General features: G+C 41.3%; 1 protein-coding gene across 5 annotated transcripts; it reads left to right on the top strand.

Moving 5' to 3' along the window:
• The first annotated feature begins 1952 nt into the window (after positions 1-1952).
• LOC143284076 (putative E3 ubiquitin-protein ligase HERC1) lies at positions 1953-19455 on the top strand. Of its 5 annotated transcripts, none has more exons than XR_013055485.1 (10): positions 1953-1985; positions 5465-5551; positions 6011-6094; positions 8242-8414; positions 9056-9289; positions 9611-9764; positions 11036-11130; positions 12655-12740; positions 15243-15760; positions 18037-19448. XR_013055485.1 is itself a non-coding variant. In XM_076590706.1 (10 exons), exons 5-6 carry the CDS (start codon positions 9136-9138, stop codon positions 9694-9696), a joined length of 240 nt encoding a protein of 79 aa, XP_076446821.1. In that variant the 5' UTR covers positions 1953-1985; positions 5465-5551; positions 6011-6094; positions 8242-8414; positions 9056-9135; the 3' UTR covers positions 9697-9764; positions 11036-11174; positions 12655-12740; positions 15243-15760; positions 18037-19453. The 5 variants fall into 5 exon arrangements, 3 of the variants coding, with proteins under 3 accessions (XP_076446821.1, XP_076446822.1, XP_076446823.1); XR_013055484.1 differs by having other exon boundaries at positions 11036-11127; positions 18037-19447; XM_076590706.1 differs by having other exon boundaries at positions 11036-11174; positions 18037-19453.
• Positions 19456-27549: the final 8094 nt, after the last annotated feature.

Below are 27549 nucleotides of genomic sequence, written 5' to 3' on the forward strand. Positions count from 1 at the left end.
TTTACGAAGGCAGCACGGGATCATTTAGTTCGTAAGTACAATTTTCTTGATATTTTACGCAATGCACAACTTGGATATACTCCATGCTCCGCTTATTAACGTGTAGAATATAAATATCTAAATATGTGTTAACCCGTTTCGGTTTCAATGAACATTATCGGCACTATGTCCAGACAATAAACTGGGAAAGTATGGAGGGCAGATGATGGCAAAATTGAACATCATGTCTTGATGTGAAAAGAACGGTATGAAATTTATATTTTTCTTTGGAAATGAAGCGGTATTTGCAAATGTGACTCACGAACCCTGGCGCAGTAGACGTCGATTTAGCGTGGGATATAAATAATAATCATAATGATAACAGTGGATCACAAATTTTATTAATGATTATGTAAAACTTTCTTGTAACACGTGTAACATTGAATCCAAGTTACCTAAACTAACTTTCCCGACGCAGATGTTTGAATTAATGGATTTATAATAATGATAGTAATGAATCTATCACGCGATCCTTAGCCAATGCAATGCATTCAAACAAAGCCTGTGCAAAATTATGTATTTTATTAATGATTACCTAAAACCTTATGACATATGTAACATGGAACCCAAAATACCTAAACTAACTCCCCCACCCTGGATGATTTTATTTTTCAGAAACACTGCAGGCACTCCATTTTCACATCAATTCTCCCAAGTGTTTCGTTCCACACTTCGTCTGTCTTGTGAACTGATAAACTAGTTTACATCATTTCGTGATAAAACTTCACCAGACATGATGTTGGTCGATTTTGCCATCATCTGCCTTCCGTGCTTTCTGAATTAACTGTCTGGACAGTGCTCCGACAATGTTCATTGAAACAAACCTAGTTAACAGGTATTGAGATATTCATATACTACACGTTAATAAGCAGAGCATGAAGTATTTCCAAGTTGTGCATTGCGTAAAATGTCAACATAATTGTTCCTGCGAACTAAATGTGATCCCGTGCTGCCTTCGTAAATTCACCTTTGCAGTTGGTGTAATACCAATTTCATTCTTTATGAAATGTCAGGACTGGTAAGAAACTGTAAAACATTCATAAAAGCAAACTTGCGTTTTCTACCAATTTAGTATGTAATAGATGAAATTAAAAATTTTGTTTCCTTTTGACCCCAAAGAGTTCTCTTATTTTCTGTACGGTATCTGTCATCTGCCGCAGTGACCTACTAACGGAGGTATAGGATAGCATCAGCGCGGCAGCAGTCAGCCACGAGTACTGTACCGCGCTAAACGCTTTCCTCTGGCGACCCCTTATACCGCGCTTGCGTAACCCTCGCTTGCTCATGCCTTGCGGATCTTTGTAAGGCGCTCTCTCATGGCCAAATGTCAGTGTGAGAAATAATTATTAAAAATCAAAATCTAATCATGTTCCCGCCCACCTACAGCGGTCAAGTTTATATCAGCGTGATCAGTATGATTTATTCTATTTTATCGTGAAAAGAACGGTTTTGTTGCAGACATTTTGACCATTTTTGTATCTGTCCTGGACCAGGGTAGCTGGTTGAAGGGTAACATGTGTCTCCGTTTTTTTTTTTTTTTTTTTGGTTTTTTTATTCCATTTTTTTTCTCAAGACATGACACACACTGTATTTAAATCAATGTTCATTAAGGGGGCAGACCTACCTAGATTTTGATCAAAAATCGTTCTTTTTTTTTTTTTTTTTTTAGTTCGTACTTGTATGTTTAACCATTTCATAGATAAATCTTTCTATTTTCATTCACGGTTTGGATTTCAAGTCAATTCGACACCAAACTGGAGAAATGTATGTCAAAGTATGTGAGTGTTAACCCCAAAACATGTATTTGTGGTCCTGATTTGACAATTTTGGTTGTTAGCGAGTGTTGAAATGAAAACGAACCTCTCCCTTCCAAACTGACGAAAGCGAGTTCCCCGAGTTACTTCCCTTTTGCAAATGGCGGCTCCCAGTGTTGGTGAATGTTTGTGGTGAGTTTTACACAAAATAAATGAGTTTTGAAGTGCCTACTCGGTAGTGGGCAAAATGATGCCTTCGATTTTCTCCGAAAACGCACCGTTTCAGACTGTTTTTACACAATATTTTATTTGTTTTTCAAACTAGAGTCTCCAAATTTTGCACGGAGATAGCTCTTTCTAAGCTCTTGATCCTGTACTAAAACTATAATAATTATAATCAAAGCAACAGTACTTAAATGTCATCTTGTACTGTTGTTGATTTAAAAAAAAAAAAAAATGTATATATATATATATATGTCATTGCGCTCCTCAAGCATGGAATGCACAATATACACACTTTTCCTTTGTACAGGTCCCAAACAAACTAGTTTATCCCTAAGCTAAAGGGTATCCTCCCAAAGTTACAAATATAAGATACTATAGTGTGTACAAATAAGGCGAGACATTCCATCACAGCATTTCACATTTGTTATAATTTATTTTTTCTAAGATTTTAGGTAAGTTTGTCACTTAAAAGTATTTTTAATTGCACATACTTAACTGTGACCCACCAGTGCAGACTGGTAGGGGTCTGACATTTCTGTCCTGCGCAAAAAAAAAAAAAAACAAAAAAAAAATCACTCCCTGCTAGGTAGTACTGCCCCTATCAGTGAATGAAATCAGCTGGAAGTAGCATACAAGTCATACTCATCACATCAAGGAGTGATCAGTCATTATTTGTGTTAGACACCTTGACTGTGTGAACAATCATTGTGTTAGACACCTTGACTATGTGATCAATCATTATTTGTGTTGGACACCTTGACTGAATAATCATTGTGTGTCAGACATCTTGACTGTGTCATCGATCATTGTGTGTTAGACACCTTGACTGTGTGATCATTCATTGTGTGTATGTTGGACACATTGACTGTGTGATCAATCATTATTTGTGTTAGACACCTTGACTGTGTGATCAATAATTGTGTGTGTTAGACACCTTGACTGTGTGATCAATCATTGTATGTTAGACACCTTTACTGTGTGATCAATCATTGTGTGTGTTAGAAACTTTGTGTGATCAATCATTGTGTGTTAGACACCTTGACTGTGATCAATCATTGTGTGTGTTAAACACTTTGACTGATCAGTCATTGCGAGTGTGTTAGACACTTTGTGTGATCATTGTGTGTGTGTTAGACACTTTGACTGTGTGATCATTGCGTGTGTTAGACACCTTGACTGTGTGATCAATCACCGTGTGTTAGACACCTTGACTGTGTGATCAATCATTGTGTTAGACACCTTGACTGTGTGATCAATCATTGTGTTTTAGACACCTTGACTGTGTGGTAACTCATTGTGTGTGTTGGACACCTTGACTGTGTAATCAATCATTGTGTTAGACACCTTGACTGTGTGATCACTGTGTGTGTTAGACTTGATGCTCCAAATGTTTTACACATCTGTTGTCTGTAGTGTTTTAACATACGGAGCCGTGTGCTGGGGGGGAAACCTGACCAAACATGACAAAGACAGGTTGGAAAAAGTCATTAGGAAAGCGGGTGGGGTGGTGGGTATAAGACAAGACACCTTTAGCGACATGCACAATAGAAAACTGACTGACAGACTAATAACAATTTTGACCGACGTAAGACACCCACTACATGATGACATTAATAGCAGAAGGTCAGACATAAGTGGTAGGTTTAGAGCTCCACGCGCAAGAACATCTCGATACATTAATTCATTTATTCCTACAGCCATTCGCGCACACAATCAAAACATCCAATACACTAAGTGAACCCTCCCACCCCCCAAGCCCCCTCGCCACAGCAACACCTGAACTTCACCAGCACACGAGTGTATGGGAGCAGACATTATGCGTGCATGTGGGACTGAGCGGGTGAGCACGGGCAAGCAAGCATTTGTGTGTGTGTGTGATCGGAAGTGATTTTTAAATATTTTCTTATTTTACTTGGATTTCATGTATCTTAATGTTAATGTTCTAATCTTATTGGCGTGACATGTTATGTGCATGCATACGTTGTTTGTGTGTGTGTGAGTGTGTGTGTGTGCGTGTGTGTGTGTGTGTGTGTGTGTGTGTGTGTGTGTGTGCATTTTACTTATATATACGATTTATTCCCTTGATGTTTTTATTTATGTATTGTTGTACAATACCTTATGGTCTTAACGTGTGTGTGTGTGTGTGTGTGTGTGTGTGTGTGTGCATGTGTGTGTGTGTGGGTGTGTGTGCGTGCGTGCGCGCATGTCATTTTTAGTAATCTTATGCCCTTTTTTTTTGTTGGATGTTTTCATTTGTTAATATTGTTGTGCAATACCCTATTGTCTTAACATGAGTATGTGTGTGTGGCGAGTGGGGGGGTTAGTATATCGTCAGCTATTGGGAATTCTTATTTGACTAGTTTTAATCTCTTCTTATGTTGCGCATGATTTTATGCCAGTGTTTACAATGAGCCTGTGATTGCACAACTTAATTTCCATGTGGATTAATAAAGTGTTTTTGATTTGATTTGATTTTGATTTGATCACTGTGTGTGTTAGACACCTTGACTGTGCGATCAATCATTGTGTGTGTTAGACACCCTGACTAGGTGATCAATCATTGTGTATGTTAGACACCTCGACAGTGCAACCAATCATTGCATGTGTGTGTGTGTGTGTTAGACACTGTGACTTTGTGATCAATCATTGTGTGTGTGTGTGACACCTAGACTGTGTGATCAATCATTGTGTGTGTATGAGTGTGTTAGACACCTTGATTGTGTAATCAATCATAGTGTTAGACATCTTGACTGTGTGGTCAGTCATTGTGGTAGACACCTTGACTGTTATTCGCCATTGTGTTTGTTAGACACATCGACTGTGTGATCAGTCATTGTGTGTGTTAGATACCTTGACTGTGTGATCAATGATTGTGTGTTAGACAACTTGACTGTGTGATCAGTCATTGTGTGTGTTAGATACCTTGACTGTGTGATCAATGATTGTGTGTTAGACAACTTGACTGTGTGATCAATCATTGTGTTAGACGCATTAAGTGTGAGCAATCATTGTGTTTTAGACACCTTGACTGATCAATCAGTGTGTGTGTGTGTGTGTGTGTTAGACACCTTGACTGTAATCAGTCATTGTGTTTGTGTTAGACACCTTGATTGCGAAATCAATCATTGTGTGTGGTAGACACCTTGACTGTGATCAGTCATCATGTGTGTTAGACATCTTGACTTTGATCAATCATTGTGTTAGACACCCTGACTGTGTATTCAATCGTTTGTATTAGACACCTTGACTGTGTGATCAATCATTATGTGTGTTAGACACCTTGACTGTGTGATCAGTCATTGTGTGTTAGACACCTTGATTGTGTAATCAATCAATGTGCTAGACACCTTGACTGTGTGATCAGTCATTGTCTGTTAGACACTTGACTGTGTGATCAATCATTGTGTTAGACACCTCAACTGTGGGATCAATCATTGTGTGGGCAGGACCCATCAAGCTCAAGGCCAAGTTTTAGTTGTGGCCATGATCCGTCAAACAGAAGGAGACGGCGGACAGTTCCTGCAACTTACAGTGTAAGTAGTGTTAATGACATGGTGTCTGTCCTCAGGTATGATGATTGTGTTATGGCTGCACATGATGCAGTTTAGTTTTGATTTCTTGCAATGCATTATTACCTATTACAATGTATCTGTTGTCATTTGTCTTTCATTTCATGTCATTCACTATAGTTTAATGTATAATTTATATATTTGTTTAGTTCATTTATGTATTTTATTTCATTTTATGTCATTTTGTTTAATGTAGGTAATGCTTTCAAGGCCTGACCAATATGTTGGGTTTATGTGTATGCCAGACATCTTTTTTTTTTTTTTTTTTTTTTTTTTTTCGTATATATGGATCAGACTGCTGCTTGAAACTGATGTATTATTTTGTGAATGGTATTGCTCTTCTTTCGCCATCTTCCTCCCCACCCTCCTTTTTTTTTTCATTGTTAGTATTATTTTATCTCATAGTAATCATCCTTCTTCCAGATGAAGGACTCCAGCAGCCACAGCCACATCAGCCACTGAGAAGATTGTTGCTGCAGTGACTGCACAGGATGTTATGTCTGACAGGTATGTGGACATTTGATGGACTGACAGGAGTTAAATTCTGCTCTTGTTGGTATGTCTGACAGGTATGTCTGACAGTATGTCAGACTAGGGAGAATGTAGGTTTTATATGCCTACACACACACACACACACACACACACACACACACACACACACACACACACACACACACATATATATATATATATGATTTCTTTTGTAATGAAATTGTAGTGCTTTCCATTCTGTGGTTGAAGACTCTTAAAAATAATTTGCTCAGGCATATAAAAGGAAGGCAATATTCCTAAGGGTCACTCAGCACGACTTTCAATTTCATCTTCTGACAGACTGCTATTTTTCACAGGACTCGAATTACCCCCCTTACATCCCAGAAACTGGTTGATGATATAGGTTAAAAAAAATCATTAAAAAAGAATGAACAGGCACAGACTTTTAAAACTTTCTAATTATGAATTTAAATATTTGATAGTGCAAAGCAAGAAAATAAGTCAATTACTTAATTGTTTATTGATGAACTGTATTGGGAGGAAAATCCTTGTATGAGGAAAAATGCCTGTTGCGTCAGAGTGTGAAAGTGTAGGTGGTACAAACCCAACAAACAAAATTTTCACTTCAACTGATTTTGTGAATTGAAATCATCTCAACAGTACTTATAGCACTTCAACAGCAGTTTCTTTCACTTTTGACAAAGTACCAGGCTGCACTCTGTTGCCATGCGGGTGGTAAACATAGGTGGCAGGCTGACGTGAAGTAAACTGTTGAAATAAAGAAGCCTCATGCAAGGACATGAGTTCTTTTGGAAAGAAAAAGTGAAACGTTAGCCGCTTTATGAAGTTAGGTCTGCTGACCTCCCTATAGTGGTCCAACATCTTCACCACAGGCGGGCATATCACTTAGTTGAGGAGCTTGTGAACCTGTTGGTAGGTTGCTGTTCAGCTGTGATTCTAATGAAAATGAAGTAGTAATTTTGTAAGGGATGAAATAATAATGTTAAAAGAATATTTTACATATGTGTACTTTTGTATTTATTATTGTTTGATAGGTTAGTGATCTTGTTTGGTATTGTTTTAGGAATTTTTCCTTTTCTTGAATATTAGAAGAATAAAAGTAAATAAAGCAAGTGAATCAGTTGTTTTGTTTGTTTGTTTTTTCTTTGAATGATTTGACTTTTTTCTGGCAGTGAAGAAGGGAAGTGAATCAAGTTTATGTTTTGATTTTTGGGACTTCTTTTATTTGACATTGAAATATGCAAGTGAATCAGTGTTGTGTTTTCTTTCTGTGTTTGATCAGACTCTGTTGCTATCTTCATCTGGCTTTGTTTTGTAAGAATGATTTGCATGGTTAGATCTGTATCTATATCTGTATATATATATATATATATATATATATGTATTTATAGTATATATATATATATATATATATATATATTTATAGTATATATATATATATATATATATATGTGTGTGTGTATTTATAGTATATATATATATATATATATATATATATTTATAGTATATATATATATATATATCTGTATTGATAAATATATTTTTCTTGGCTAATTATTTCTGAAGAAACCAGGAGGTAAGTAAAAAAAAAAAGTACACTCTGGAACACTGCAGTTCTTTTGCAATTTTCATTTTCTCCATTCGTAGCAGAGTGAAGCCTTTGGTGTGTGTGTGTGTGTGTGTGTGTGTGTGTGTGTAGTCATCATCATGTGTCCTGTTTCATGTATGATAATAGATGTATCTCTGTTCTGTCTCTGTGTTTCGTCTGATCCTTTCAAGTACTAATTGTTGGTGGAGGCAGTATATTTCCATTTCCAGCTTGTCATCTGTTACTGTGTTTATACTCTTCATTGAAGAATAGATGTGTGAGCAATATTTCATTATGAATTATCTCACTGCTGAGGGGTGAACATAACATTGGTGTGAAGGTTTTGATGCTCCCAGTCTCATCTTTCACTTTCCCCAGCTTTGTGTTTGCACCACTGCTGTGTCTGCTGTGTGTATCAGTGTATGGAGTGTCACACAAGAAAGCTACATTTGATGTTTCTTGTTGTTTGCTGTGGTGACTACTGCGTTTCTTGTATAACTTTCTTTTTATCTTTGTTAGAAAGCTTTCTTCTGTCTTTCTGCTGCTGCTACAGACCAAGACCGCTATCTCCAGCACTGCAGCCCAGGAAATCATTCAGGCCTTCAGTGGTGTGAATGATCATGACAAGCGTCCTCTGCGGGTGTTGGAGAGGTACCAGGCCAAGATCTGGGGACGCTTCAAAGCCAAGAGCCAGAGTGTTTCTCCTGGACTGGTTGCCACAAGGAGGTCAGCTTCAGCTATGCTGACCTATAATTTGATTTATCCCAAAGCTGTGCTTATATGTTAAGGTGTAGTTTTGTTTTACCCAGATTATACCTGCTGAATATTTTATTTACTGAGTTCTATATAAGATGAATCTCTGAACGTTTATTATTTTGCCAATGTCAGCCTAACACTGTAACAGTAATAGTTGAATTCCAATTGGCAAATGATACAGTTTATTGTTTCTCTTAACAGGTAGCCATCAGCTTGATGCTTTTACAATTCATCATTGATACTACTTGTTCTAGTGATGATTCCATTTTAGGGAATTTTATCATATATAAGCACTATGATATTGCCGATTTTTTTTTCTTTTTCACATTTCCTGAACATACTTTTGTCTTTAAAAGGTACATATCAAGACAGCAAAAACAAAAACAAAACGCACACACACAAAAAACACACACTTTTTTTTCTCTTTTTGTTAGATCTTGATTGACTGTTAAATCACTGTTGTGTAAATCTTTTTATCTTTATTTTTCATTTCACAATAACAGATCTTGAAAATGAAGATGCATATTGTTGAATAATGTAACTGTGCACTAATCTCTGTTTTATTGTGTCCCTCTGAAGTACAGCACTTTATTCTACATGACCTGTTTCAGATTGAAGCTGGCCAGTTGTGTGCCTTCCTCATTCACAACAACTCCTCTGTCAGTGCCTGTGGAAGGGGAGCTATGGACGGATGGGGCTGGGTGATTCCAACAACCAGCCATTCCCCATGAAGCTGGTGTTGGAACCAAAGCATGGGATCAAGAAAATCTCCTCCTCCAAAGGCTCAGACGGACACACTCTGGCTCTGTCGGTGGATGGAATATGTAATAACATATTAAATTTAGGTGAGTTTTTGATGTTACGTTCTATAAAGTTGATATATGTTTGATAATAAGATTAAGGACTTTCAGTGTTTCTGTTTGAAGTCAAAGTGACAATGTTTCCATCTTCATAGAAGTTGCATGTTTGGATGTAAACACACGTATGCATCCACATCCATGCAGGTCTGTATTGCTGTATGTACAAAGCAGATATTTCATTGCTAGATTATTCGAGTTGTTTAAGTGCTGTGGTTCTTTTGGTTTTTCATATTCTAAATGGAGAATAATGATGATCTTTCCTCACACTCTGTAACCTGTGTGACACTGGTGTGATTTGTCTTACAGGTATACGCCTGGGGAAGAGGATCCTGCTTGGGGTGTGGTTAGAGTTTTGTGACGGAGTTTGCTGCTCTCTGCACACGCCTCATTGACAATCTGCAGAACATCTGCATTGTGGACATCTCCAGCGTTGACAGCCATTGTCTGGCACTTTGACATGGTCAGTGAGTTGCTGTCTTGGAGTGAGCTAAATAGTGATGTGTTTAGTGATTCTTTAAAAGCTTGCTTAGTGTGGCACTCAGTATGGTTTGAGAGTATGGCCATCTTGTGTATTGGGAATCTGTGTTATGTTACATACTCATTCATGCACTCAAGCATGCAGGTGCAGATGGCAGACGGTAATATAGAAGTGGAGCATCGATATTGTTGGATGTTATTTTCATGCTCCTGTTGAATAAATTAAATCTAAGAGAAAGAATTGAAGCAGACGGCAATCAAATGCAAAAGAAGACAATGGAAAACATTTTTTTTTTTTTTTTTGCTGCCCCATCATCTGCACCGTTTCAGTGGCATTACTCCCACGCCGCTCATTTAGATTCCCCCATACACAGCCACACCAGGGTTCGTCCGTCGCAGTTCCAGCGTCGGCAGTCCACAGGGAACCATCGATGTTAGGTCGCCAGGAGGCCACACACCAGAGGAGACCCTGCACTGCTGCTGAGTCACTTCGGTGGTGTTCAGTGGTGCCTGTTCTGTTTGTTTTTTTTAACGTACTTAGGACACCACCTACTAAGCCCCCTACTAACGACAATAATGGCTTAGTCGCGGAGCCAGACTGAGTGAGCGTCCCTCCCAGAGTGGAGACCGCCACCACGTCCCTCAAACAACAGCCCCCTATGAATCTGCCGACACTGACGACATTGACAGGACTCAACCCAAGCACGGAAGTGGAGAGGCATCGAAACTGAGGTCACCATGAGAGCAGGGCATGAAAGGCCACAGACTTTGAGACTATTTTGTTTATATTGATGACGATGAAGGAGCAGGAGGATGACGATGATGATGACGATGTTGCTATAGAGGTCCATTTTGGTTTGGGACTGCGTGACAAGGCTGTACTCTACGCTTCCTGTCATAATGATATCCCGGCGTTAACCAGGCCCGAGAGATACAGACACTTGCAGTGTTGGTCAGGTAATTAGAGCAACACACCCAAAGACGCATCCTTGAAGCGGATGACACTCGACTGTGTGGTCCCAGTCTCCCCATTTAAGCCCACAGCACACTCAACTCTGGGTAGGAGCCGGCCACGGGCCGAAAAACCCACCTCCGCTGGGATTCGAACCCGCGTCCTCCCAGCCGTCAGTCCGCGACGCTAACCACTTCGCCACGGCGGCTGGTACATGGAAAACATTTCTTTTGTTATGAATACATCAGGGTTTTGGTCATTATATCGGCTTCATATAAATCTGAGGAACATAATGGTTTCAGATAATGGAGTGTGTATATATGCCTGGAGCAACAACGCCATGGATCAGTGTGGGCAGGGTCACTCTCAGAGCCCTGTACTGCGGCTGCACAAGGTGGTATGGCTGTTCAACACATATTGGCTGGCACCTCTCACAATGTGGTAGGATAGCTTGTGGCCCTTTGTCTTGATGATTTGATAGACAATACAGTCATCAGCAAACAGGCATGTTTTTGTGAGAGGACAATAAATTGGCCTCTCATATGCAGCAGGAATGTCTGTTACCGACTGTGCTGAACTGAGTGGAAGCTACGTTATCTCCCTTGACCACTTGGCTTATACCTCTGAGCTATCAGGGACCCAATTTGAATAATGTCTTGGAATGTCTAGAACTATTTGATGAGGGTTGTAAGCATTCTTTGTTAATTTTCCCGCCATTAGAAGTGTAGGAATATCATTCTTTATTCTTGTATACCAACCTAACTTGGCTTAGTTGTTAAGAATTTTAAAAAAATGTATGCTGTAGGTTAGAGTTTCAGAAAATTTTATGTTTATTATTGGTGAATAATAGTAATGTTAGGACCGAATCTGAGGGTACTACAGTGTGTTGAGGAAGGATGAAAATAGTACCTTGGGCATTTTCTAAGAGCTCTGGGTCACTTTGGCTCCAACCACTGGAGAGACAACATCACAGAGCAAGCAGGTGTTCTGTGGAAGGGGAGAGACTGGGGTATGTGAGATTTTTCCCCGATATAAATCGGTCTTGGTTTTCTGCAGGAAAACCAACAAGTTACAAACCACTTGTTTGGTTCAAGATTGAATTTTGTTTTTTTTCTTGTTTAGAAAATAATTTTATGGCATACTGTTCTGAAGAAAGTCTGACTTTGGAAAATTTGCCTGGCAGGAATTATTAAATATTACTAAAGAGTGCTGTTCATTTTTATTCTGTATGCTGCTATATCAGATGTCTTTTGTTTGCAAAAGTCTTATACAGACTTATATGGAGAATGATTTTGTTGTTGTTTCTCTTGACATAAATTGACATGGAAGAACTGTGTTATTTATAAAAGATTGTTAAATGTTCATTTTATTATGAACGGTTTCTAGTTTGTGATATAGTAAGTTCATTTCATTTACATGTAATTAATTTTTTGCTGTTGACCACTTCTTGCAACTCGAAAGAACTGATAGTTTATAGGCTGGTGTGTGTCCGTCAAAATTTTCATTAAAGCAGCACACTGTGCCTAGGGTTCATGTGTCAAGGTTATTTGTAACCTTCTGGTATAAACACAGTTCTGAAGCATGAAGCGGACATTTGGAACCAGAAAAATATAAGTATTCTTTTGCTGAGAGATGCTGAACGTTCAGTTTTTTTGTGTACTGTTTAAACTGTATTATTTGCTGTATTTTTTCCAGGAATGAAACTTTTTGCTATTTGAATGTCAGCATAAAGACAGAGTAGCTGACAAAGATACTGAGTGTGTGCATGTGTGTGAGAGAGAGAGCGTTGTGCTAAGCTGAGATCGAAGTAATGTTCCTTTGTATAGCAGGTTTCCGATGGCTTGGTTGTTCCCTAATGTCCAGTTATGTTGAGATCAGGACTAGTAATTTTAGGTGCTGATGATTGTCAACTTGTTTTCAGTGACTACTTAGGTTCACTGGCAGAATGTGTGTGTGAGGCTGACAGGCAGCTTGCATGGGCACCTGTGGAAACATCTTAGTCCTGAGGTGTGTGTTGGTATTTTTGTGTGCGTTTGTTTATTGCTGTTGTTTTAAGGACTCATTATGGGGTTGTGTTCACAAGGCCCATACATTGAATATTATTTTTGTTATTTAGGAAAACATATAGCTACCAACCCCTTGCTAATCAAGAACCATATTGATTATGGTTTTAATTTCATGTGTTGATATGATTGTCTGTGGAAGAACTTCACAGAATTCCATGATTTTATCTGTGGAAAAATTCCACTTATTGCTCGCTCATTTGCTACAGTATGATTTGATGACAAATCTGGGGGCGTGGGTGGAGAGAGAGAGAGAGAGAGTGTGTGTGTGTGCATGTGTGTGTGTACATGTGTTTGTGTGTGTGTGTGTGTGTGTGTGTGGGAAGATGTGGAATGCAGCTTGGCTGACTGAAATGGAGAGGCACGTGAATTTCAGTGATCTGTGTATTTGTATGGCTATTTCCATTTGGTGCCATTGAATTTATCTTTTTATTTTTCATTCATTTTATTTGTTTTCTTTTCATGTTGGACATGTGCTGCTGCCAAAAAGAAAATCTCTGTACCAAAGTATAGACAATAAAGTTTGTGTATTGTGTGTACTGTGAAAATATGACACTTTTAAATAGCCCATTTTATATAGTATAAAATAACATGCTCTTAAAAATAACATGCTCTAAATTTGCCTGAGTTTTTATACACCAGATTTTCTTTAAAATACTTTAAAGATCAGATGTTAAATGAACTTGTGCATTCCAACCCACACCAACACATATTTCTTTAAATGCTGCAAATGAAATTTGTCTGAAAATAGCAAAAATAAAGCAAATAAAATTCGTTTCAAAATAACATATCAGGAAGGAAATTGTGCAGCTGAAACACACAGCAAGTTTGTGACTTTACAATGCAAGGCTGAACTGGAACTTGCACATTAACAGTAATTAAAAAGAACAATGTAAAAAAAATGTGCAGCATTCTATCATTCACTCCATTCCATGAAAAAATATATGCATAATCATGAACATCTTTCAGAACTTTTAATTGACTCAACCTATCAACAGTGAGAGAGGGGGAGAGAGAGAGAGTGTGTGTGTGTGGGGAGGGGTTGGGTGTGACTGGCCAGTCATGAAACAATGCCCATCAGTGCTGAGTGTGCAGGGTGACTGATTCACTGCCATGTATTTCATAGTATATTGGTGAGGTGGTTTGAAGGAGAGGCAGTGTGTGTGTGTTTGTGTTTCTTTACTGATTTATTTTGCTTCATACATGCTTTCTCTCTCTCTCTCTCTCTCTCCCAGTACATTTTATTTTATTTTATATATATTTATTTTTTTATTTTTTAAATTTTATTTTTTTAAAAAATATTTTTAAAATGATTTTTTAAATTATTTTAATTTTTTAAAATTTTTCTCAAGGCCTGACTAAACGCGTTGGGTTATGCTGCTGCATAGGCATCTGCTTGGCAGATGTGGTGTAGCGTATATGGATTTGACCGAACGCAGTGATGCCTCCTTGAGCTACTGATACTGATACTACTGATCTCTCTCACACACACAGATACACACACATGCACACACACACACACACACACACACACACTCAAACAAAACAATTGTGGAGAAATGTTTAAGAAATGAAAGCACACACATACTGCTGTTCACTGTTGCTTTATTGTGCACCATTCCTGAAAAAAATTTGGACCCCCCCACAACCCCCACCAACTTTTTTTTTTAAGAAAATAAGCTGTAGTGAATTAACTGTTTCTGAAACAACAAGAAGAAAAAAGGATTAAAGAGAAAGAAAGGAGAGAAAAAAAGTTATGAGAAACGCTGAAAAGAACAACAACAAAAAAAAGAAGAAAAAAGGTGAACACAGGCACAAACACTGAAATCAGAACAAAAGGGAAGAAGAGACATATAAATTAAAAATCAACAACTGGGTGAAAAAAATTCAGTGCCTGCTCAAAGGAAAACAAACCCATCACTGTCTGTTCAGTCAATGACTGCCACATTAATAAAATATAACTGATAATATAAAAATAAGATTGCAGTGCTGATCAGTACAGTGCATTCCTGCCAAGATTTGAACTTGGATCTCTGATTGAAAAACAGTCAGTGTGTTGCTGTTACACCACAAGAATTGGAGCACTGTCTGGTCAGCATTCACTGTCTTTTCTGTCCCGGAGTTCACATTCTTTCTTTAATCTAACGTCTTTTCACTTTGAGTTATTGGACGTTCACATACTGACAAGCAGCATACAACTTTTGGTTTTTTGGATATCACTCAAGGTCTTTTTAGTCTCTGAGTTCACTTATTGACAAGCAACAAATAAGGGATTTGGTTTTGTTTGTGGATATCACTCACTGTCTTTTCAGTCCATAATGTCACTTATTATGAGCAACATATAATGGGTATTGTTTTGTTTTGTGGATATCACTCTCTCTTTTTCAGTCTCTAATGTATCATGTCTCTAATGTAATATGATACGAGTTTTGTTTCCCCTCATCAGGCACCTCCTCTCCCTCCATCTCAGACATGAGGTCCATGTCCTGACGGAGGACAGGGTCCAGCTTGTCCAATTTGGACTCTGCATTCTGGCTGAGGAGGTACATGTACCCAGCTTCTCACCTGACTGCATTTTGGGTGAGGAGGTACTCCTACCTCAGCTTCCCACCTGACTTTTCATTCTGGCTGAGGAGGTACGTGTACCCAGCTTCTCACCTGACTTTTCATTCTGGCTGAGGAGGTACGTGTACCCAGCTTCTCACCTGACTTTTCATTCTGGCTGAGGAGGTACGTGTACCCAGCTTCTCACCTGACTTTTCATTCTGGCTGAGGAGGTACGTGTACCCAGCTTCTCACCTGACTTTTCATTCTGGCTGAGGAGGTATGTGTACCCAGCTTCTCACCTGACTCCGCATTTTGGCTGAGGAGGTACGTGTACCCAGCTTCTCACCTGACTCCGCATTTTGGCTGAGGAGGTACTTTTACCCCAGCTACACCCCTGTTGAAGAAGCACAAATAAAGGTGAAAAGTGACTACTACATTACAAATTTTACTAATTAATCTGTGCTTGAATTTACTAAATAAATACATTACACATAAAAGATTTCCCAAATAAATCTCTTTAAAGTGCTTGAATTTATTAAATAAATACATTACACATAAAACATTTTACAAACAAATCTCTCGAAAGTGCTTGAATTTACTAAATAAATACATTACACATAAACATTTTACAAACAAATCTCTCTAAAGTGCTTGTATTCACATCAACTCGTATGAAGGATGGGTGATTAGTCATTAGTTATTTCAATCACTGACCAGTGTAAGCACCAGGTGCCTTGAACAAAGACAGCAGATTTTTTCCAAGAACCTCAGTGGACAGCTACACTCTGCTACGAATGGAGAAAAAAACAGTGCAAAAGAACTGCAGTGTTCCAGAGTCTACTTTGTACTTGCCTCATGGTGTCTTCAGAAATAATTAGCCAAGAAAAAATAAATTTACCAAAACAGACACTTTATCTAATCATGCAAATCATTCTTTCAAAACAAAGCCAGATCAAGATAGCAACAGAGTCTGATCAAACACAGAAAGAAAAAACAACACTAACTGATTCACTTGCATATTTCAATGTCAAATAAAAGAAGTCCCAAAAATCAAAACATAAACTTGATTCACTTCCCTCATTCACTGTCAGAAAAAGGTCAAATCATTCAAAGAAAAAACAAACAAAACAAAACAATTGATTTACTTGCATTATTTACTTTTTTTCTTCTAATATTTAAGAAAAGAAGGAAAAATTCCTAAAACAATACCAAACAAGATCACTAACTTATCAAACAATTATTAATACAATCAAACCTACTTCGGGAGGTTTATCGGCTGTAGCTACTTTTGTTTTCTCCGCATAGGCGGATAATAGTTTGCACAGGACAGGAATCAGACCCCTGCCAGAGTCTGCACTAGTGGGTCACGGTTAAGTATGTGTAATAAAACAATAACCACTCGCATGGCAACAGAGTGCAGCCTGGTACTTTGTCAGAAGTGAAAGAAACTGCTGTTGAAGTACAATAATGACTGTTGAGATGATTTCAATTTACAAAATCAGTTGTGTCAAAATTTTGTTTGTTGGGTTTGTACCACCTACACTTTCACATGCCTGACGCAACAGGGATTTTTCCTCACGCAAGGATTTTCCTCCCCATACAGTTCATCAAAAAACAATTAGGTAATTGATCTTTTTTATTGCTTTGCACAATCAAATATTTAAATTCATAATAAGAAAGTTTTAAAAGTCTGTGCCTGTTCATTCTTTTTTTTTTAATGATTTTAAAAAAAACCACCTATATCATTAACCAGTTTCTGGGGGTGTAAGGGGGGTAATTTGAGTCCTGTGAAAAATAGCAGTCTGTCAGAAGATGAAATTGAAAGTTGTGCTGAGTGACCCTTAGGAATATTGCCTTCCTTTTATATGCCTGAGCAAATCATTTTTATAAGTCTTCAACCACTGAATGGAAAGCACTACAATTTCATTACAAAATAAATCATGATATATATATATATATATATATATATATATATATATATATTACATTCTCCCTAGTCTAGACTTACCTGTCAGACATACCAACAAGAGCAGAATTTAAATAACTCCTCTCAGTCCATCAAATGTCCACATACCTGTCAGACATAAGAGTCTTCTCAGTGGCTGATGTGGCTGTGGCTGCTGGAGTCCTTCATCTGGAAGAAAGGACGATTACTATGAGATAAAAGAATACTAACAATGAAAAAAAAGGAGGGTGGGGGGGTTGGGTGGGGAAGGATTCGTTTCGTTTATTTATTTATAGTCTGTTCATCTAAGATGATGATATTCAACTGAGGTGGGGAGGGAGATGGCGAAAGAAGTGCAATACCATTCACAAAATAATACACCAGTTTCAAGCAGCAGTCTGATCCACATATATGAAAAAAACAGATGTCTGGCATACACATAAACCCAACATGTTGGTCAGGCCTTGAAAACATTATGGACATTAAACAAAGTGACATAAAATGAAAAATACACAAACTAAATAAACAAATATATAAATACATTAAACTGTAGTGAATGACATGAAATGAAAGACAAATGACGACAGATACATTGTAATAGGTAATAATGCATTGCAAGAAATCAAAACTAAACTGCATCATGCGCAGCCATAACACAAACATCATACCTGATGACAGACACCATGTCATAAACACTACTTACACTGCAAGTAGCAGGAACTGTCTGCCGTCTCTTTCTGTTTGACAGACCCTGGCCACCATTACCACTTGGCCTTTAGCTTGATGGGCCCTGCCCTTGTGCAGACAATGCTGGAACTGATGCTGCTGCCATACTGCTGCCTGTTCGAACAAGAGAAGCACCACGCACATTACAGACTACTTTAATAATTTTTGTGTGTGATAAATTTACTTAATCCATTCTCTATCAAATGATTAATAACACAAATTTATATAACATATTTCACAATTTAAAAAAACTGGGCACTTGCTCATTGTTACAAGAAGACTTGGTCAAGCCAACGCCAACCCAACATTTGTTCCATTTTCTTGCAGGTTATGAAATATCTCCCCTCAGGGAGCATACGCTTATACACCTGAAGACGGAACTTGTGGGATTGGTGGTCGTGTCGTTCTCCCCCGAGCTGAATTTAGGATGCTAAAGTGCGTTTTTAACCAGACAAAAATCAGAGTAAAAAAAAAGAAAAAAAAAAAAAAAAATTCCAGGATAAAAAACCCACACCAAAACAACCAACAATTGAGGGCGGATTGTTGGCTGGTCGCGAAGGCAGCAGGAATTCCCAGGTATCGTCAAACCCGCAAAATGGCTGCCGACTGTTGTCGCTGTCTCGTTCGTCATTTCTCAGATGGATTCCCCCATCTCCTCGACGAAGGCGGCAGTGCGTCGCAGGTCCTCCAGTCATCCGTAGAGCTTCCAGGCCGCTGGGATTGGGTCGGGCCAGGTTTTCTCTCAGAGCGCTTGGTGGGGCGGGCAGGGGTGCAGCAGATGCTGCCGGTTGTTAAAAATACTATCCAATCAGAGAGTTGGAGGCCATAGTGGCCGTTCTCCGTCTAACCATCTGCGGAGAAGTGCCACTAAAACAAAATGGCTGCCAACTCGCTCTGATTGGCCGCCAACTCGCTCTGATTGGATAGTATTTTTAACACTCGGCAACCATTTTGGTTTGGGAACACCCTTTGGTTGTGGGCAGTGATCTAAATATAGCATTCCTCATGGGCCAGCATGAAGAATTCTCGAACATGTTTTTGATACCAGTTGGTGGTCTCGGTATTTTATTTATCATTTTGTGATTGAAATGGCACATTCATATCCATGCACACATAACCCAGAAGTGTCTAATATCGAAAACAATGTTTAAATAAACCCCACGATATGAAAATGAATAAACTCTTCTCGCCCACTTGGGCTTTACATGGGCTTGACCAAGGGCCAGTGTGTTGCGTATGTGGCCTATCTCTTGTCAAGTGGGGAACGGGTCGGACTCAGGTGGGTAGCCAACCCAGGAAGGGTTGCATCCCCTGGTTCCAAGTAACTTGGGCAAACCCATGAAGGTCCCAGCTTCTACATGGGCTTGATGCTGTCTGGGTAACCGATCAGTCAGCCAGCCAGCCAGCCAGCGAATATCTTTCAACTCGCAGAAGGCCGAATGAATACCTTTCTTTTAGAGCCAGTTATAAAATGAACAAAAGTGGAGCTATTGTGGACTTTTTTCTCACCAGTGACCGGGAACATCGATTAAAAAAAAAACAAAAACAAAAAAGAACAAAACCTTTTAAGGGGACATCACTGTGTGCGAGTGTGTGTGTGCGTGCGCATTGTTAGTGTTCGTGTTCGTATGTTTGCTCGCGCGTGTGTAAGTACGTGCATGCATACGTTGGCGTGCGTACTGTACGCCCGAGTGTGTGTGTGTGTGTGTGTGTGTGTGCGCGCGCATGTGTGCCAGTGTGTAGGTGCAAGTGCTCCAAATATGCCAGATCGTTGAGTTCCACACTCCCCCTCCCTCTCCCTCTCTCTCTCTCTCGCACACACACACACAAAGAAACTAAAGTCACACGTGAAAAGACAGTGAAATCACTGCTACTATTATTACTACTACACACACACTACCACCTCTAGGACATACACGTACTTACAAACTGGACAAAAAAGACGGCTCGAAATCTGTGCCAGACATCGCAGTCTCGAAGGGGGAGGGAAGGGCACTGTGAGAACGACATCATCTTGAAAAAAGCAAAGAAGTTCCAGCCTTGGGAGGACTGAGGCAGATAAGGAATTCGATCAATGCCCTCTCTCCCTCTCTCTCTCATTGTCTGAAAGGATTTCCTTCTCTCCCCGCTCTCCTTGTTTACTTCACTAATTCTGAGAGAGAGAGACAGGGTGCGGCTGGATGGGGGTAGGGGCAAGGAAGGAGAGAGAGAGAGGCGGAGGGGGGGGGAGGTTGGGGTGAGGGGGGGGGGGGGGTATGGGCAAGTACGGAGAGAGAGAGAGAGGGTGGGGCTGGGTGGGGGTAGTGACAAGGAGACTGAGAGAGGGAGACAGGGTGACTGAGAGATAGAGACGGGGTGGGTTGGGGGTATGGGCAAGGAAGGAGAGAGAGAGAGACAGGGTGGGGCTGGGTGGGGGCTGTGACAAGGAGACTGAGAGAGGGAGACAGGGTGACTGAGAGAGAGATAGAGAGGGGGTGGGTTGGGGGTATGGGCAAGGAAGGAGAGAAAGAGACAGGGTGGGGCTGGGTGAGGGTACTGACAAGGAGAGAAAGAGAGACAGTGTGGGGCTGGGTGGGGGTGGTGACATGGAAGGAGAGAGAAACGGGAGATAGGGAGCGGTCGGGGAAGGTTGGGAGGGAGAGGAGGGGAGGGAGATAAAGAAGAGAGAGAGAACGATAAGGATAACGATACTTTATCCAAAAAGGCCATGGTCCCATTTGAAGGGGTGATTACATATTTTTGTATGATTATATGAATATAATCTTAGTATATGAATACACAAACAAAACTTCTGTTTAACAAATCATGAAACTACGTCTTTTTAATGACTTGTAAATATATATGGCAAGATTTGAAACAATGTTATCATTAATGTTTTGTAGGAGAGAGAGAGAGAGAGAGAGAGAGAGTTCTGTGCTCCAGCCCCGTCTTCCCGACCTAATCACTGCGAGTCTTTAAAGCTTTATTATGATGTGTATGTTTTTTTTAAAAGGGATTAAATTTAAAAAAAATCCAGTCTAGCTATCCATCGACCCGCCTTTCATCTTTGACACTGAACTATGAAAGAAGCTGCTCCACATCTCACACACAAATCCCAAGACGAACGACCACGTGAGGAGTTTGGTCAACACACTTCAAGCCTCCTTCAAGAACACCTGTCAACCATCAAACGACGAAAGCTGGCTCGCTTCGGACACGTCGCTACACACGACACACTTTCACAAACCATCCTGCAAGGCACTGAAAGAGGGAGGATGGAAACATGGACGACAACTCAAGAGCTGGTCTGACAACATCAAGGACTGGACGGGGATGATCTTCTCTTGACAGCTGTTATCAGAACAGCGTGGCGGAAATCGTATGTCTCTTCAGCACTCATGTCCATCGACGACTCCCAAATTGAAGGACTGATGATGATGACGATGATGATGACAGAACGCTTCCGAGCTATCACTCCTCGGTAACCCAGCGTCTGTCAAATTGTAAGGTGGCACTGATCCGATTTTCTATATCCTCTGTTCCCGTTGACCTAATTTAATCTTCCTCGGACAGAAGCTCGAATACGGAGTGTGGGTGGGGGGTGCCGAAGAGAGTCTTTACCATTTAGGTCTATGTGAATAACTAATTGAGGAGATGAATATATATCATGAATAAATGAATAAACTCTAGACTCAGGCAATACAGCATGAAAAAGTGGAAAGTGGACGGGACTGTCAGCATACGCTTTTATGCGTCTCCTTATTATAGCGGTCTTTTTGCATTAGTGGTTTGTGAATTCACACACGCACAATATATATATATATATATATATATATAGAGAGAGAGAGAGAGATGCCAAAATCGGCTGATCAATTACAAACTGTTTAGTTCAAGCTTACCTGTTGTGCGACGTGAAGGGCACGGACGGTTGTCCTGGTAGCACAGACCCTTTCAATGTTCCCTGCATGTAATGGATATCTTTGCAGATAGCCGACACTGGATACAACCAGTTCACCTGGTGGTGGTGAGTGTGAGTGAAGTCAACATGGGCCACCTTCCTTGTCGAGTAGTTCGAATCCTTCCTCGACCAACACTGACAGCTGAAACCAGGCAGGTTCCCTCCCGCTGCAAAGTGAAGTTGTTGTCCGGTGGAGTGTATTCCCGGCAACCGCTACGGTCAGCGGACTGGCCTTGCTGGAGACTTGACTTGACCTGAAAGACGTTTGAGGTACCTCCAAAAGGGTATATCCACATTTCTTCCCCTCTACTTCTCTGTGTGACAAACTCATTCCGTCTTAAGGAGGAAACTGTAGGTCCCCCAAAAGACCTGTTCGACGTTCTGCCGAGGAAACTGCACTATATGTGGCAGGCATAAGAAGCTGAACGAACATGTCTTTCAAATTCTGTGGTTTACCTGTTCTTGGCATGCTTGTGAGTAGAGGGTGGGCAGATCTTTTCCAGCGGTAGTCGAACCGGCTCTTGAAGGCGTTGACAGAGGGTACAGTCACTGCACTGTCTGGCAGGCTGTTCCAAGAGGAATGACCCGGTTTCAGGAAAAAGGTGCCTCTCACAGTGAGCCTACGGCGGTTCTTATGTAAGCTTCAAGGCATTTCCTTGAAGGTACAATACGCAGGCAAGAGACACGAGAACTTAATGGAAACTTCTTTCTCTCCTATGTGTTTTTGTTTTTAAAATTAATTTTAACTTTTTTTTTTTTTATTAACTCTCTTCCGACTTCTCGAGCATTCCTTGCCATGCAGTGATCATGCCGTAATTTCTTTCAAATGTTTGGTACACGCTGCGGTAAATATAAAGAATGCACCTCCATTTTCACTTTCCGCATCCTGCTCATAAATTCTCTTCACGCTGAACCCCCCCCCCCCCCCCCCCCAAAAAAAAACAACAACAACAACAACAACAAAAACCAAAAAGAAAACCAACCAACCACAAAAAAACAACAACAAAAAAACAAAACAACTGGTATGCAGACTGGCCTATTTCGTTACGCTGAAAAACGGGTATGCAGACTGGCCTATTTCGTTACGCTGAAAAACGGGTATGCAGACTGGCCTATTTCGTTACCGTGACGCTGAAAAACGGGTATGCAGACTGGCCAATTTCGAGTGCTACGCTAAAAAATGGAGGCGACAGCTCTACACATGCCCTTGCTGCTGCAATCCTAAAGAACAACGCGTCCAGTCCGCTCCACGGGACTCTTCAGCTACTATGACGAACTGAAAGCTGGTGAATTATCTTAATGTTCACGGCGACATGACTCCACATGCAGCAGGCCATGTTTCAAAAGGTTTTACTTGTTTGTGCTTTGTTTTACCACGCAGTGACCAATGGGATTTTGTGCCAAAGCACAGGCGGAGCAACACACACTGAGGTAAAACATGGCAAATTAGGTCAGCACTCCAAAGTGTTTTGTTTTTTTCTTCACAAAGACATGTCTGAAAACAGCAGATAACAGCGCACGTCCATTTCCCCCGGGCAGCTCTGCACGTCGTGAGCTTCACACGTTGTTCACTCGGCGACCCGGTGAAGAAGGAAAGAACAGAATCAGCTTCAGTGGGTTTGCGTGAACGTTGTGTTCAAAGTCTCTCTCTCTCTCTCTCTCTGAGGGACAGAGGGGCGTGTATGTGTGTGTGTGCTTGAGTATGCGCGTACGTGTATGTGAGAAGAAGACGGAAAGAGAGAGAGAGAGAGAGAAAAAAGAGAGAGTAATGGAATTAGGGAAGAAGGAAAGGCACTTGCTTTTCTCCCACCAGGTACCTGGGCTTTTAAACAAAGAGAAGAATATCATGATAGAAAACGGGGGTGATGGGGGGGGGGGGACTCATTGAAAATGAACATGTTGATGAACAAATACTCATTACGTAAAGAAAACAAAAATAGGAAAAATACGACACTGAATAACACACACACACACACACAGTGTGATTCTTTAATTCCGAAGATAATGTATAAGCACCGATGTGCTTTTCTTTTATCCAGTCCCTGCTCTGAACAGGTTCTGTACTACACTGACGAGAGAGAGAGAACTCAGAACTCAAAAGAGAAAGAGAGAGAACTAAGAACTCAAAACGTTTTTGTTTTTTTTTTATTCATGGATTACGATTTTAGGCATGGCCCATTCTTCCAATCTGCCCTTGCTAACCTGCATCAGTTACAATAGCGCAGAGAGACAGACGGAGAGAGAGAGACGGAGAGACAGAGGGATACAGAGACAAAGACAAAGAGTACAGACAGACAGCTAGACCGACCGAGAGGCAGAGAGTACAATGTACACATAGGAAAAGTATTCTCTTTAAAATATCGGCCAACAGTTTTTGTTTTTTCGGAACGGATTCAGCGGAAACGTTTCACGGTGACCGAGAAAACGGGGAGGCGAAAAGGAAGCGATGTGTGTGTGTGTGTGTGTGTCTGTGTGTGTGTGGAGGGGGAGTGGGAGTGAGAGAAAAGTGTAGAGGGGGGGATTGGGGGTGGGAGAGGGAGCCGGAAGGGAAGGGCAAGACTGTCCAAGGTGTCAGCGTGATTGAGGGGGTGCGGATGGGAAGTGTGTGTGGTGGAGCGAGGGGGGCGGAGGGAGGAGGGTTTGGTGGGAAAGAGATGCTGAGGGAGAGGGAGTAGGTGGGTAAAGGGAGGGGGTAGGGAGGGGCTGAAAAGAAAAATACAGAGAGATGAGTTTTGCTTCGTTCACGTTGCTAGTTTTTGTGGAAAGAAAGAAAAAAACAAAAAAAAGAGTAAAAAAAAAAAGATAATAAAAAAAGGACCATCAAAAAGTATGTGACTGGGAGGATGTATGTGGGGGTGGGGTGGGTGGGCTCATCTATTGAACTGTTTTACATTCACATGGAACACACACACACACACACAAAACAAAACAACAACAACAACAAAAAAACACAAAAAAACAACAAACAAACAAGCCACCAAGATACCCACAATTTCTTCGAAACATATTCCAACAACACAAGACATTAACAACCACATCGATCCATCCGGTAACAAGCAAAAGTAAGCGTTGCTTAGGCATCAGCCATTCTGGTTAATGTATCGCTTCCACACACACACACACACACACACACACACAAAGGAAAAAAACGAAAAAACCCCAACAAGAACAACAACAAAACAACAACAACAGAAAACAAAAACACAAACAAACCAGAAAACAACAACAAAAACAAAAACAAAAAACCAGGAAAACTGAAGAATGAAGAAAACCAAGGAAAGGAAACTCACCATTCATAAGGAAAACAACACCCGAAAGACCACACTGGGAAATAAAGAGTTCAGGAAGGGCCTTTGGTGCCATTGCAGGGTTTATATATATATATATATATTCAGCCATCTGCGCATTCACAGATAGATTCATGAGCATCCTCCCCCCCACCCCACCACCACCCTCCCCCCATCCCCCAGCTGGATGACAACGATGGTCATCATCGATCTCGATGGACACACACCATATATATATATATATATATATATATATATATATGATAGTCAGTCGTGTCCGACTATGACCATCAGAACGGCAGAGGAGGCAACTGCTGTCCCGACTATTTGGGCTAGAATTTGATTATAGTGGAGAGTGTCTTGCCCAAGTACATCCCCACTCTCTCGGCCAAGAGGGTTTTAGGACAGCTGGCGTTGGGATGGTTCCCAAAGGCCAACTAGCCCACAAGGCTGCAGCACTAAGAGCCAGTGCAATTTTGCCTCCCAGTTTGAGAGTAAATGGTTTCCCATTGACTGGAGAAACCATTGATAATACAGCTCTCACTTTGCTGTTGGCCCAAATGTAAACTTATGTCAATCTGTGATATAAGCCCAAGCTACGTTATCTGACCGTTAGAAAACAGCGGTCCGACGAGCATATGGATCTGCGCAAACAGGAAGGACGAAGAGAGACATAGAAAACAGCCTTTCTAGCGCCGAATTTTTTAGAAGTTGGTGCTGCTGTTGAAGACGCCACAACATCCCAACGGGAGATGCATGATGCAGAAATTATACGAAACACAATCCCTTTTTCGCAGAAAGAAAAGGTCACCGCGTATACAGCGACTCCTCAGGCCTGGCTGATAATGGAGGGAGGAGGCTGTGTATTTCCTGACGATGATTTTTTAAAATTTTATTATTCACTGCGTACACTGGAAACAAAAGAATCCACTTCAACTATTGTGAGGCATGCAGTCAGCGGACGAGCTGACATACCCTGGTGATTCACCAAGAAGTCTTTTCATAAGCGCTAGCATAGGCCCTCAATGCAAAGATGGGGTATTTGCTGCCTTTTTTTTCTCCCAACAGATATGTGGGACAGTCTGCACGCTTTGATGCCTTCTTGAAACTGACACTGAAAATTTCCTATGCAACACACAAATATGGACAGTTTTCTCTGCAGAGTGGAAAGTGGGTGATGGGTGGGGGAGGGAGACATAGTGGTGGGTGAAGGAGGGAGACAGAGTGGAAGATGGGTGGTGGGTGGAGGAGGGAGACACAGTGGAAGATGGGTGATTGGTGGAGGAGGGAGACAGAGTGGAAGATGGGTGGTGGGTGGAGGAGGGAGACAGAGTGGTGGGTGGAGGAGGGAGACATAGTGGAAGATGGGTGGTGGGTGGAGGAGGAAGACAGAGTGGAAGATGGGTGATGGGTGGAGGAGGGAGACAGAGTGGTGGGTGGAGGAGGGAGACAGAGTGGAAGATGGGTGGTGGGTGGAGGAGGGAGACAGAGTGGAAGATGGGGTGGGTGGAGGAGGGAGACAGAGTGGAAGATGGGTGGTGGGTGGAGGAGGGAGACAGAGTGGAAGATGGGTGGTGGGTGGAGGAGGGAGACACAGTGGAAGATGGGTGATTGGTGGAGGAGGGAGACAGAGTGGAAGATGGGTGGTGGGTGGAGGAGGGAGACAGAGTGGAAGATGGGTGGTGGGTGGAGGAGGGAGACAGAGTGGTGGGTGGAGGAGGGAGACAGAGTGGAAGATGGGTGATGGGTGCAGAGGGAGACAGAGTGGAAGATGGGTGATGGGTGCAGAGGGAGACAGAGTGGAAGATGAGTGGAAGATGGGTGGTGGGTGGAGAGGGAGACAGAGTGGAAGATGAATGGTGGGTGAACGAGGGAGACAGAGTGGAAGATGGGTGGTGGGTGCAGAGGGAGACAGAGTGGAAGATGAGTGGAAGATGGGTGGTGGGTGGAGGAGGAGGGAGACAGTGAAAGATGAATGGTGGGTGGAGAGGGAGACAGAGTGGAAGATGAGTGGTGGGTGAAGGGAGGAGGGGGGGGGGAGACAGAAACTGAATGACGGAACTGGAGGTGGTGTGGTGGGGTGCTGGGAAAGGGCTCATGACACTGAGCGGTGCACAGGGCACAGCAGTATTCCCATGACAAACACTGCTCCTGTGTGCTGTGCTGAGGGCGATAACTGAATTTGGTCGGCAGCCTTGGGAGAGGGGGTTGGGGAAGGGGGGGGGGGATGGCGGGGGGCAGACTGGCTGGGAAAGACGTTACACGGAAAATCTCACAACTCACCACGTGACTGTTTTGGTAAGGGAGGGAG

The sequence above is a fragment of the Babylonia areolata genome, chromosome 7 (genome assembly GCF_041734735.1).
Source record: "Babylonia areolata isolate BAREFJ2019XMU chromosome 7, ASM4173473v1, whole genome shotgun sequence".
NCBI classification, from domain to species: domain Eukaryota; kingdom Metazoa; phylum Mollusca; class Gastropoda; order Neogastropoda; family Buccinidae; genus Babylonia; species Babylonia areolata.